Raw genomic sequence first — 12658 nt, 5'->3', positions numbered from 1 at the left:
ACACCACTTTAGAAACAAATATCACTGTGGTGTTGTAAATTGGATATGATCTATATTTATAGATTTGAGGGGTGTGATTCAGGGTTTGTGTAAAATTGAGATATAACCTGCAGAGCAGCTTGGGAACTATATCACTCTTTGACTGTGACTAGGAGAAACAAATTGCGAGTAAGTGTTTTAAAATGATGCTAGTTAGTATTTAGACAAGAATTACTGTATTTATTTATTAATTAATTAATTTTTAAATATAATAATATTAAGTCTGCAGCCTATTCTCATTATTTTGGAATAGGCAAGAAAGTCTTGTTGTGATCTTGGCAGACAGCAATTTTTTGATTGTGATGTTGAAACGTTATATCACTGAGTTTATTTTACACCTAATGGATACGAGTATTTGCTAATGGTCTTCCAGAGAATGAAGTGTATTAATAGTTGCACTTCCTAAATGTAGTTAACAAAATGAATGTGTTTTTATTTCAGCATACACTATATCTTTATATACATTCATATTAACACTTAAGAACATACACAGTTGCAGTATATTTTGTTCAGATGACCCAGGATAAAGGCCTTTTGTCTCTACCTCAGCAAAGAAGTTCAAATAAGGTGAATAAACACATTTTTGAAAGTAAAATTTTAAAGAAATATATTTACTAAGACAGACAGAACAATGCTAGGTAGACAGACACACATACGCACACACACTGACCCGTGATTCTTCTGTCATGTCATAACGTTGTTTAAAGATCTTCGTTTCTATGACTCGATGAACCCCATTATGAACTGTTATGGTGTGTGTCTGGGAATTTAACATTTTTGCATTTTAGGCATTTATAAGCAATAAATGTATGCCATGCGTGGCATTCATTAATGCCAATGAAATGTTTTATATTCTGAAGCTGTGCTTGTAATGGTGAGTGTAGACTTATATAATCTTTTGATTTTGCTTTGTATATTTATTGGACAGTTCCACAGATGTTGTCTTTAGGACTTTGCACGTTGTTTTTCCATATGTTGTACGTCATGTAAACTACAACTGTGACATTAGACAAGTGTTAAGCGTTTTTTTAAAAGAATAAACTGTGCTGTGAATCTTCTTGCTATTAAAATAATTGCATTATCTTATGATATCTAGAGGTTAACAAAAAAAAAAGCATCTCATTAATATTCCCAAATAGACCACAAGTGGGCGCCACAGGTTACAAAAATAACACGTTTAAGCCCTTATTTGGCTTTACATGCGAGAATTTATGTTCTAATGAAAAAAAATATTTCTACAAAAAGACATTAAAGCTACACTGTGTAATTTTTTTAAGTTGATTCTTAGCGAAAAACACTTTGTTCTTTCAAAATGATATGTGCTCATTAATGTGTAATTACTTCTACCAACTAATCAAGTATTCGGCCATTTATAATACATACGAGCGAGTCGCTCGAATGGCGGAAGCCATGTTGCGCCTCCATCTTGAAAATACATTAGCCAAAGAGGGACATACCTGGAAATTCAAGCTTCGCCTTTCGCGTTTTGACACTCAGTGGCACCGTGACGAATGCGAGGGGGAGATTACTCGCGACTGCCGGCAGATTTGAAATAATACGGCCACCGTAGGAGTTAAAACGCCCTCGGAATGGGAGGGGCTGGAAAGTAATATCAGAGCCCGTCTACGGAGAGCCTGGCCACTCCCTATTAAGTCCTATTGTACCGAATTTCGGTTGTAGTTCCACCAGAGTTCCACTGGGGGCGATCGTCCAAAATGAATGGGAGTCTATGGGGCTAGACGGCTAAATTTGTCTCTTTCACCCGATTGCTGTTGAGAAATCTCAGATTTTATTGTAGGTTTTGCAAGTTCATCAAGTTGCCTTATATTTTTATGTTTTCTCAACTATTTATTTTTACAGTGTGGGTTATAGGTCGAAAGTTGAATGAACGAGTACTTTTGTCCTTTTGATTGTTGTTGCCCATAACACGCTAGCATTCTGCTAATGAACGCTGATTGGTCAGTGAAGGACTGATTACGACCAGAGAAACCACTTGATGGCATCGTGTCATCCGAAGCGGGACCAGAAACAAACAAAACAAAAACTCTTCTAGCACGTGTATTTACCTGTGTCAGCTGTGTTGTCGATGCCTCGAGAGAAAAGAAAGTGCAGAGCGCGAAAGCACCAAAGTGACTGAAGGATTGCCGTAAAGCAGTATCTCTGGTCGTACGATGTGTGTGACGTCATTGACATTTTAAAAGACTTTTTAAAGCAAATAAGTGACTCTAAAAAATCTAACACCCAGCAATGTGTAATTTATTTGCATCTCCTTTCAAATACAACATTCAAATTACTAGACAAAAAATTATATCCTGAGAAAAGTGGATTTTGATGGGTATAGCACCATAGACCTCCATTCATTCTGCACTCGCCTGTGAGCGCCCTCAATTTGGAACCAGAGCGGAACTGCAACCAGTTCAGAAGCCGGAAGTTAACTGAGAGTGAAACTTCTCGCCATATTAGACATTCTCTGGTAATATTCAGTTGGTAGTCATAAACAATTTCACCGCTAGATGGGAGAAAATCCTACACGGTAGCTTTAAAATAAGCTAACATTGTTATGTTGGATTGGTCATGATTAAATAAAACCAGAACATCCATAATTGGTTCATTCATACAGTTTTATTTAGGCTACTGGATAGTTTGCAACCCAAAATGTTAGTCATGCCATTATACATACACGATCACAGATATTCAAAAGGCATTGGTCTAGTCTATTGCATATTCAGCACCAGTAATAATCAGATTGTGCATTTCTTCAAGCATGTCAAATTGTATAATCTGCAGTCGATAACAGTAATAAATAAATGTAAAAAACTAAAGCCTTTTACTTAAAACAATGAACTCCGATTCCAGATGTATGCATTTAATGCTGAAACAATCATCAGGACGGAGAATAGGTAACAGATTCAATTTCGTACATTCTCTCAACAAATATAAACAATTTTCATCATGTGGTTATCACAAATTGATTGTTTTATCTGCAAGTAAGTGTTAGAAAATGATTTACAGACAAGATTTTTGGTCTGCATTTAAGACTAAATCAGCTCATTGCACTATTTTTTACATTTCCAGGAACCCTGATAAAGTCAAAGTAATTATATTTCTGCTGCACATTAACCTCTGATCATGAGCACTGTAGACTTCTAACACAACGCTGAACAACAAGCATATAATTCTGCAAAAGTTTGGCTGTCGTTTGAAAGCGAGAGACTTTTGTAGCTGCAATACAGTAGCACCATTTTCCTAAACACTGAAATGAAGCAATGAGATCAGAAATGCAAAACACCACAATATATGTTTGTCTCCCTCGTGACAATATTCAAATATTTTTCTTTGTCAGGACCAGCTCATCAATGAACATTGGTTTTCCCCGCCTGCTAATGAAGACATCAGTCGTATCTTTCTTTTTCTCTATCTGTCTTAGACATCTACGCAATACATTGATCCAAAAAGTCAAAGCCTGCTAATACTGTCATCTCCAACTCAAGGCATTCAACAGCTTCACAATGTTACAACATGAACATGGTTGATCCTGATTAAGTATTAAGTAGCACATGGTTTGCGTTTTGAAATACAACAGTTATTAAACACATAAGCCGGTAATAATTAGGTATTGTTAGACCAACTGTTAAACCACACTGACCAGAAAACTACTTGCATTATAAAACGTCCTACTTTGTGCTGGTGTAACGTTTAGGTAACTCAGTCAAAGCATCGATTCAAAAGCCTTCAGTCGTCGAAACCAAAGACCCTCATTCAGTACGTCTCCATCAAGACATCGGTAACATTCAAACGTTGACCTAAACCCACAGGCGAGATCAAATTGAAAAACAGAACGAATACCAATCAAAAAAATAAATAAAATCTCTGAACTAGAGTAACGAATGAAAACATTTAAATAAAAGTAGAACTAAAACAAAACTGACCGTAGGCCTGTCTAAAGTGCATAGTTTCACAGTGGTGTTTAAATGAACGTCAAAACAAAGTGCTGGAACTCGAGCGAGACGTTGCCAAACATTGAACTACGATTTGCGCTAAACAAACTATACACACAAATTCATGTGAGAATTTCAAGCATATTGTTTACATATACATGAGCTAACTCTTAACTATTTTTGCGTAGCACATCAAACCATTGAGGTAAACTCTTAAACCGGACGTTTTATAAAAGCAGCAAATTGTATTGCTCAAGAAATCATTACAGTAACGTCACTGAAATCACATGCAGCATTTTCTTAAAGAAAAGAGAGAGAGAAAAAAGAAAAGAATATTGCTTGTGAAATTTCTAGACACTCGAAATATATGGCTACATATTGTCCTACTGAATTCCTTAAATCATTTTTTTTTTAAAGGTTTTAAAGTTTATCAGGTGAATCTCACGAAATCTGGGCCATATTTCAATTCACAATAAAATGTATTAATTTAGAGTCTGGAGTGAAACTTCTCATTCTCGTTTTGTGAGGTTCACCCTAACATGCATGTAATTTGCATTAAGTTAGTTCGTTATTATCAGTGTTAGTGGTTAGAAATAATAATTTAGTCTAGCCTCTAAACATCGGACGTTTAAGTCTTTAAGTCTTACACAGACGTGGTTCTACGAATTCAAGAGGTGCTGGCAAACCCAAAGCACAGATTCAACTCGGTATGGCTGTATCGCAGAGGTCCACAAGTCTCAAATCACGGGCATACGACTTTGAGATGAAAGTACACAAAAAGCCTGCGTTCTGCCATTGCAGGTTGTGGACGGTTTGGTGTACTGTAGTATATTGTGTATAGGCACAGGTGTTATAGTGCAATCGACACACACATACACACAAAGACTATTAAATCTGTCTGGAAGTGCAGGATCACTACACTGAAGATGTATAATACCGCCAGCTCTGGCCGGGCCTGTTCTCACTCAGGTCCTCTTTGGTTTTCTGAATGCAGGTGAAGATCTCTTTAAAGAGGGCCTTGTATTCAGGCTGTTGGAGCTCGTCCCTGGTCTCGGTCGCGGTGCTAGCCTGACTCTTGCGGCGCTGTAGCGCGTGGGCCGTGGGCGTCTGCACGGCCTTGTGGCTCAGGCTGTCGGCCCCCTGCTGGCAGCGGCGGAGCAGCTCCTCGTACTTCACCTGAAGCGCGCTGTACTGCGCGTCCACCTCGTTGAGCAGGGAGATCCCGCGCTGCTTCACCGCCTGGGCCCGGCGGATGCACGTGCGCTCGTGTCTGCGCCGGATATCGTCGGCTCGAGCGCCTCGGACGAAGCTCTCGCTGCTGCAGCGACGCCTCCCCTGAGGAAGCTCCAGCCCGTCTTCATCCTCCGGCTCCACCCTCGACCTATCGTCCCCGCCGAAAAACACGTTATCGGGGAGGAGAGTGTCCGTCAGCCTCGCGCTGGTCGACTCCGAGCGCCAGAGCTGCCGCAGCTCCTCCACCTCGGCCTCCAGCTCGGCCTGCCGACGGCGCGCTCCCTCCAGCACACTCAAGCGCTCCTCCAGCACGCTGTTCTCCTGCACCGTCAGCTCTGCCTCGCGCTCCGCCTCCACCCGTCGGGCCCGCTCCGTCGCCAGCTGCAGCTTGAGGTTGTGGAGGGTGTGCTGAAGGGTGGAGGTCTCCTCCGCCTCCGCCTCCACGCGTCTGTCGTCCAGCGCAGGCCAGGACTTCTCCTCATGCAGGCTCTCGGAGCTCAAGCACCTAGAAGACAACAGGATCTTGAGTCCCCTGCTTTTCAACATCAACCATTTCTTCATGAATCGTTTTTTTGTAGGTCTCCTACAATTAGTTTACATGCATCCAACGTCAAAAAAACTACATTGTTGGCATTTCTCATACAATTCATTATACATCTACTCTGCTCTGAGTGGTCAGATGTCCAGTCTGTTGTGATTGGTCTACTCTGCTCTGATTGGTCAGATGGTCCAGTCTGTTGTGATTGGTCTACTCTGCTCTGAGTGGTCAGATGACCCAGTCTGTTGTGAATGGTCTACTCTGCTCTGATTGGTCAGATGGCTCAGTCTGTTGTGATTGGTCTACTCTGCTTTGAGTGGTCAGATGACCCAGTCTGTTGTGATAGGTCTACTCTGCTTTGAGTGGTCAGATGACCCAGTCTGTTGTGATTGGTCTACTCTGCTTTGAGTGGTCAGATGACCCAGTCTGTTGTGATTGGTCTACTCTGCTTTGAGTGGTCAGATGACCCAGTCTGTTGTGATTGGTCTACTCTGCTTTGAGTGGTCAGATGACCCAGTCTGTTGTGATTGGTCTACTCTGCTTTGAGTGGTCAGATGACCCAGTCTGTTGTGATTGGTCTACTCTGCTCTGATTGGTCAGATGACCCAGTCTGTTGTGATTGGGTCTACTCTGCTCTGATTGGTCAGATAGTCCAGTCTGTTGTGAATGGTCTACTCTGCTCTGATTGGTCAGATGACCAAGTCTGTTGTGATTGGTCTACTCTGCTCTGATTGGTCAGATGACCCAGTCTGTTGTGATTGGTCTACTCTGCTCTGATTGGTCAGATAGTCCAGTCTGTTGTGATTGGTCTACTCTGCTTTGAGTGGTCAGATGACCCAGTGTGTTGTGATTGGTCTACTCTGCTCTGATTGGTCAGATAGTCCAGTCTGTTGTGAATGGTCTACTCTGCTCTGATTGGTCAGATGACCCAGTCTGTTGTGATTGGGTCTACTCTGCTCTGATTGGTCAGATGGGCCAGTCTGTTGTGAATGGTCTACTCTGCTCTGATTGGTCAGATGACCCAGTCTGTTGTGATTGGGTCTACTCTGCTCTGATTGGTCAGACGGCCCAGTCTGTTGTGATTGGTCTTCTCTGCTCTGATTGGTCTACTCTGTTGTACAACAGAACACTGGTGTCGGTCTTGCCGTATCAATTCCAGCGCTCATCATTTGGAAGAGTTGCACAGTGGATTTGCAGCGCAGAAAATGTTGTCGTCAACACAAACCAAACTCTTCCGGTCTCAGCTACAACTACAGTGTTTGAGGGTCATTGTTTGCAGGCAGCCAGTGAAGACCATAGGCTGGCATTATGTAAATTTGTTACAAGCCTAGGTAGGTTTGTGAAGAAAGTGAGAAACTACTAACGACTCGTTTGAGCAGTTCAGAATCGACACTTTCTTTTGGGAGAAAATAACTCCATTACTCCTGCACTTAAATCTTTTAAACTTTGCAGAACTTTTACATTCAAAAACGCTATACCACTATTACACTACATTAAAGATAATATCAGACAAAAACATAATAGGGGCCCTATTATTTTGTTTTCCATTTTATTTTAATTCTGTTTTGCATCCAAAAAGGAACCTGTTGCACTCCGTTTTCTTCTAGGTCCATATTAGCCTCCCCTGCTGAGTTGGATTAGATCAGGGATTACTGGATTATGGTAGAAGGGCCGGGTCAGATTATGATGTCTGGCTTTCGAGGCCCTTAAGATGCCCATTCAGCACGTACTAACGCTACAGGAGGGCCGTGTAGCAGACATATCAGAGAGGTCATCCACGAGCTGGACATCACAGAGAAACGTCTGCTTCAATTAGTCCTACAAGGGTCCAGCGGCTCTAGTAGAATTACAATGTTAAAATCTCCATTAAAGTGGTTTGAAGAACACAAATTACTTGTTGCCTTCTAAAACAAGACATTTGGACTGGGCTTGTCCTTTAATTAGCCTTAAGTTTATGTTAAAGCCAGGCAAAACCCCACTTGACACCTTGTACCATTACTGAACACACTTTTAAATAATTTGAGGAGTATTTCTCACCATAAATCAACTAAAAGCTAAAATATACAAAAAAAAAAAAAAAAAAAAGTATCTACTGTACATGCAATATCTTTAATAACAATACACCCAAAGAGGACTTCCCACTGACATGTTGAGACATGAATGCATGGCTGTTTTCGTGATGTTGATGAGAATGATAAGGGTTTGTTGGCGTCATTTGGCCCCAGACTCACTTGTCTTGCTGCAGATCATAGATTTCTTTCAGACATGAAATGCTTTGGGCACCAAGGCTGCGGCGCACACCTGCGAGATCTCGCTTGGACTGGGACATCTTCAGTTCGTCCACCTGCTTCTGAAGGCCCTCCATGTGAGTCTGCAACCCATCTATGGTCTCGGTTAGGCTGCGGATAAAGAGCAAGTCACGTTAAGAGAGGCCACATCTCAGGGAGACCTGGACTCAGACTCGTCCTCACCTCTCGATCCGGTTTTGGGAAGTACGGTTCTCCAGCACCAGCCTCTGGTTGCTTTTCTCCAGGTCTCGTGCTGCCAAGTCCAGCTGCTCGTAAACTTTGGCGTGTTGGTCGTTCATCTGCCTCAGGAGATCCACCTGCTTGGTCAGGTACTGCAAGGGGCAATACAGACACAAGCCTTCAAATACTTGCTCATCCGACAGACCAATATGCACTCAATACTCACAATAGACAATGTCTAGAGCTGGGTGATATTTTGAATATTCACAATTATATAGCTGATAATATACAATTTAGCAACTTTTTATTTGGCTATAAAGTTTCCCATAGACTAGTCTCATGCTCTTGTCTCATGAAAGCAGAAACACTAATATTTTAATAGCACCCCCTTGTTTCTGTAAATAAAATAATGATTAAAATAATAATAAATGATTGCATTACATGATTCCAGATGTTTGGTTCTTCAAAAGAAACAAGAGATGGTGAATTAAAATGAGAAATATCTGGATTTTTGTTGTTGTGGTTTTAGCTTATTTTAATGCTTGTTTTGTGTTCTTTTAATTGATTTTAAGTTAAGTTATCTTGATGCCCCCTTAGAAGTTTGCTTTCCCCCTGACTCTATTGCAATATTTTCTCCAATCAATATCAAAAGCTTCAGTTTTTAGACATTTCCCAGCCTAACATACAGAGAATTGTTGACCAAATATGTTTGCTGTGTTTGTTTGCCTACATTTTTACATTAGGGCTCCCATCTTAGACACAATCATCACCCCTGAACGTATACAATAGGCTTCATCATTTTATGGTAAACCAATGCTAAAGATGCTCTAAGCATCTCTTGCTGAAACACAGGCACAAAACTGCAACAAAACTCACAAGTCACAATGACATTTCACAACCAAATGCACTTTCGTAAATGTTTCACAACAGGAGACGGAAGACTAACTTCATGTTGCAATTAACAACTTCCCACAGCATTGTTTCTGAGAAGTCAATATTTGGCTAGAGAGAGATGACAGTTATAAAGCCAGTTATAAAGCCAGGATCAAGTGAACATTAACCAATCAGCAGCTACTTTCCATTAAAGCCAAACTTTCTGTTAGACACTAATGCTGATGAGGTATATCATACTACATACTGTTTAACTAGTACATCAAAGTATCCAGCGCATTATGCAACAATAAACACTTAAAACATTCATATGCTACATTTTTGTCACACGACTTCATCACTTGGCATGTGAAAGTTATCATGTCCAGTTATCATCTCGGAAATAAATGCAATTAAGTGCATTTAGCACTTCTGAATGTGGTGGTCCGATCAAGTAATCGAAATGGTCGATTGATGAGATGATGATGTTTGTAATTATCCTGGGCTTATTTGTAACAATGGAAACCATAGAAGGTTCAGTCAAGCGTATATACTGCACATTTTGTGAAAACATGATGGTCATGGTATTCGGAGCATACTATACATGCTCTATATACACTACAAATAATAATAAAAAAAGAATAGTACACCATTCCACACACTAGAAAACCAATTGCATAAGACCGTATTGCCATGCCAGGCCATTAGCCAAATGACACCACAAATCTCACGATTGGGGACATGCCAGACCCAGATACGGTGTCAGAAATAGCAGTAGTCCTGCTGCACGATGTCCTCAGCGTGAGGAGGAGGAAAGAGGATCAAACAGGAAATCTCCCGCCGTTTACGCATTTCCATAAAGTGAAAGACTAGCTGAGTTCATACAAGTACAGAGACAGTGTTACCAAACAAATGTATGCCTTTTTATTGAATGAAAGACAGTGTCCAATGCGCCTGTGGACGTTTCAAGATTTTAGGTAAAAATGTTATGTGAATAATTGTGTTCTTAGCTCAAGTCACTGGCCACCAAGTTCTCCACCATTTTAGGGGCCATTTACACAACATCGTTTTTATTAAAGTCCCCCGGTAGTCAATCATTTTATCCCTTAAAACTCATCTTTGATCACCAAAATTACATATTTAAGCGTTTTTTCCTAGAAAATAATTCTTCATGCCTTAAAATAGCTTGAATGTAACTCGACACCCTTGCCTCATTTAGTATGCGCGGTTCTATGAATATGCAAATGAGCCCCGCCTCCACTCACTCACACCAGCTCAGAGATCCACTCATTGACGATCACACGTTGATCTGATGGTTTACAAGGTAGCTTGTGACGTCAGAAACACCAGCGATTTCAAACTGTGTTTATGAGTTTACTGTGAGTCTTTGATTCACTGCAGTTTTAAGGAGAAAATACTCAGCAATGCTGTCGACTTATGAATTTACACATGGTTTGTCCTAAAGCAAATTAAAAACACCACATAGACATATAAACAACATTAAAAGCTGGATTTTCACCACAGGGGGACTTCAAAAACAGAAGACGTTTTGTGCGTGCATTTACACGACAACGGCGTTTTGGGAGCCTGAAGATGCAAACTTTTGAAAACGGGATTCAAAGTGCAAGTTTTTGAGAACGATACTGTTATCGTCTCTGTGTAAACTACAAAAACGCTAATGTGTAAAAACGGTGACGTCAGGCACACGCGTATTACATGTTCAGTCTATAGATGTGTAGTGTTTCTTTACAAAGTGACATCCCTAACGTGAAAAACGTAAAGGGAAACCGTATCCATTTTAGTACATCGTTGTCTTGTAAACGCACCCTAAATCACCTTCACTAGTTCGTTTCAACAATCCAACTAGGTGACAAATATTCCATGTAGTCTCTCAATTAATATGAGAACATAAAAACCCCATTCATAATTATTCATAAGGTCACAATGCAGGCACAACCCAGAGGACATTTCAAATCTACAGAGCACTATCCATACACAATCTGTGCCATATGGGAGCAGAAGTGGTGCATTGTGTGAGAAGCGTCACCTCGATCTCCTGCAGCTGCTCGTGATTGGTGGAGTACATCTGCTGAAGGCCCTGCTCCAGCTCATGGTTCCTGTCCAGCAAAGTCTTGCCCAGCTCAGCAGCCAAATGGAGATCTGTCCCAAACACAGACAGAGGAGACAGTAAACATCGAGAATAGATGTAGTGGGTGTTATCCTGCCAAACCCAGCGGTAGGAATGAACAACCAGACGCCCAAACAGAGCTGTACAGATCAACAACAAGTCTTTCCACAAAAGCATCACTTTTTAGGGATGATAGCAGTCCTTAAATTAGTAGTTTGACGAGTAGTGCATGATGCAATGCACGTGATTCCCAGGAAACACACATACGCTGCTAAAATGTGTCCCTTAAATATGAAAGTCGCTCTGGACAAAAGCATACAAAAAGCAACAGTAAAATATTTAATCCAATTATTAAGAGTGAAATAAGAAAATGTACATCTAAATGATAATAAAAGTATAATGCACATGAAATTGCAGCCATGGAAACAAACATGCAGACGAAACACCATCACTCTTAAAAAATAAAGGTTCTTTATTGATGATTCCACAAAGAACCTTTCACATTCCATGGAACCTTTTCAATGCACAAAAGGTTCTTTATGCTGGAAAAATCTTCTTTTATTTATTTTTTTAGATTATAAAATGTTGTTTTACACTAAAAAAAAAAAAAAAAAAAAAAAGTAAGGAACCCAAAATGGTGTATAGTACACACATACACATTTTACTGCTTATGTTACACTTGGAACTGTATTTTTGGACATTTAAAGCCATTAAAAACAATGGTTTTCTCCTAACGGCTTTTAGCTTCACCAAATAATATTCAATACACTCTGACATGATAAATACACTAAAAACCAAACATCTTGAAGTGTAAAACGTCTCAGATGTATCTTCGTCGGCTGATGACGTCAGGAGTGCGCATTTAAAGGGTTTATATGGGCGTGACCTTCAGATAGACAGCTTAAACACTGCCCTATCATCACGAACACGAACACATTTAGCATTCATTTCACTCAAGATTTACAAGATAAAATATAACCTGACCTTTGAGAAAGTCAAATCACATCCCAGTTGAAGCCCTTATCCATGTATTTCTAATGTGTTACAATCAGGCTGTATAAATGAATGGCAATATTTGTAATTACATGACTTTTCATGAAAAGCACAGGTATCTACCATCTTTCTAACATGATATATAAGCATTACTGGTGAGTGAGTCTTACCATGCTCCAGATCCTTCCTGCTGTACCACATATCATCCTCATTGCGATCAAAGTCCTCCTCTACTATCACGTCCGTGAGCATCTCGACTGCAAACAAAGCTTCACCGACTGGAAGCACACGTTCAGTTTCTTCTCCTGCTTATTTTAAGGCATCAGCGCCCTTTGTCTGATGGATAGACGCCGGTGAGCCGGGCTTTCAAGGCTTCAATCCCTAGCGGTGTGAACCGGTGTTTACAGCAACGTGGCAGAGTCAGACTTCAACTGGAGTGAAGAGAAGACGC

At 40.6% G+C, this 12658-nt stretch overlaps 2 protein-coding genes across 2 annotated transcripts in view; both read right to left on the bottom strand.

Moving 5' to 3' along the window:
• Nucleotides 1-12658, bottom strand: part of LOC307160335 (splicing factor U2AF 65 kDa subunit-like) — a 161556-nt gene that overhangs the window by 56941 nt on the left and 91957 nt on the right. The window lies entirely within an intron of this gene.
• On the bottom strand, nt 2280-12645 carry cdr2a (cerebellar degeneration-related protein 2a). The gene is made up of 5 exons (XM_079891379.1): nt 12378-12645; nt 11134-11246; nt 8220-8368; nt 7980-8147; nt 2280-5715 (listed from the first exon to the last, which is right to left on the bottom strand). The coding sequence occupies exons 1-5, from the start codon at nt 12457-12459 to the stop codon at nt 4893-4895; spliced, it is 1335 nt and encodes a 444-aa protein (XP_079747505.1). The 5' UTR covers nt 12460-12645; the 3' UTR covers nt 2280-4892.

Source organism: Squalius cephalus, assembly GCF_949319135.1.
Source record: "Squalius cephalus genome assembly, chromosome: 1".
In the NCBI taxonomy this organism is placed as follows: domain Eukaryota; kingdom Metazoa; phylum Chordata; class Actinopteri; order Cypriniformes; family Leuciscidae; genus Squalius; species Squalius cephalus.
This window is presented reverse-complemented; position numbering and strand designations above follow the sequence as displayed.

What these genes read in the sequence shown, in the direction of transcription:
- cdr2a (XM_079891379.1), bottom strand. Translation starts at nt 12,459, where the DNA reads ATGCTCACGGACGTGATAGTAGAGGAGGACTTTGATCGCAATGAGGAT. An exon ending in TCCCAAAACCGGATCGAGAG is followed by an intron (nt 8,148 to 8,219) that starts GTGAGGACGAGT and finishes CTTTATCCGCAG; the next exon opens with CCTAACCGAGACCATAGATG. An exon ending in TATGATCTGCAGCAAGACAA is followed by an intron (nt 5,716 to 7,979) that starts GTGAGTCTGGGG and finishes GTTGTCTTCTAG; the next exon opens with GTGCTTGAGCTCCGAGAGCC.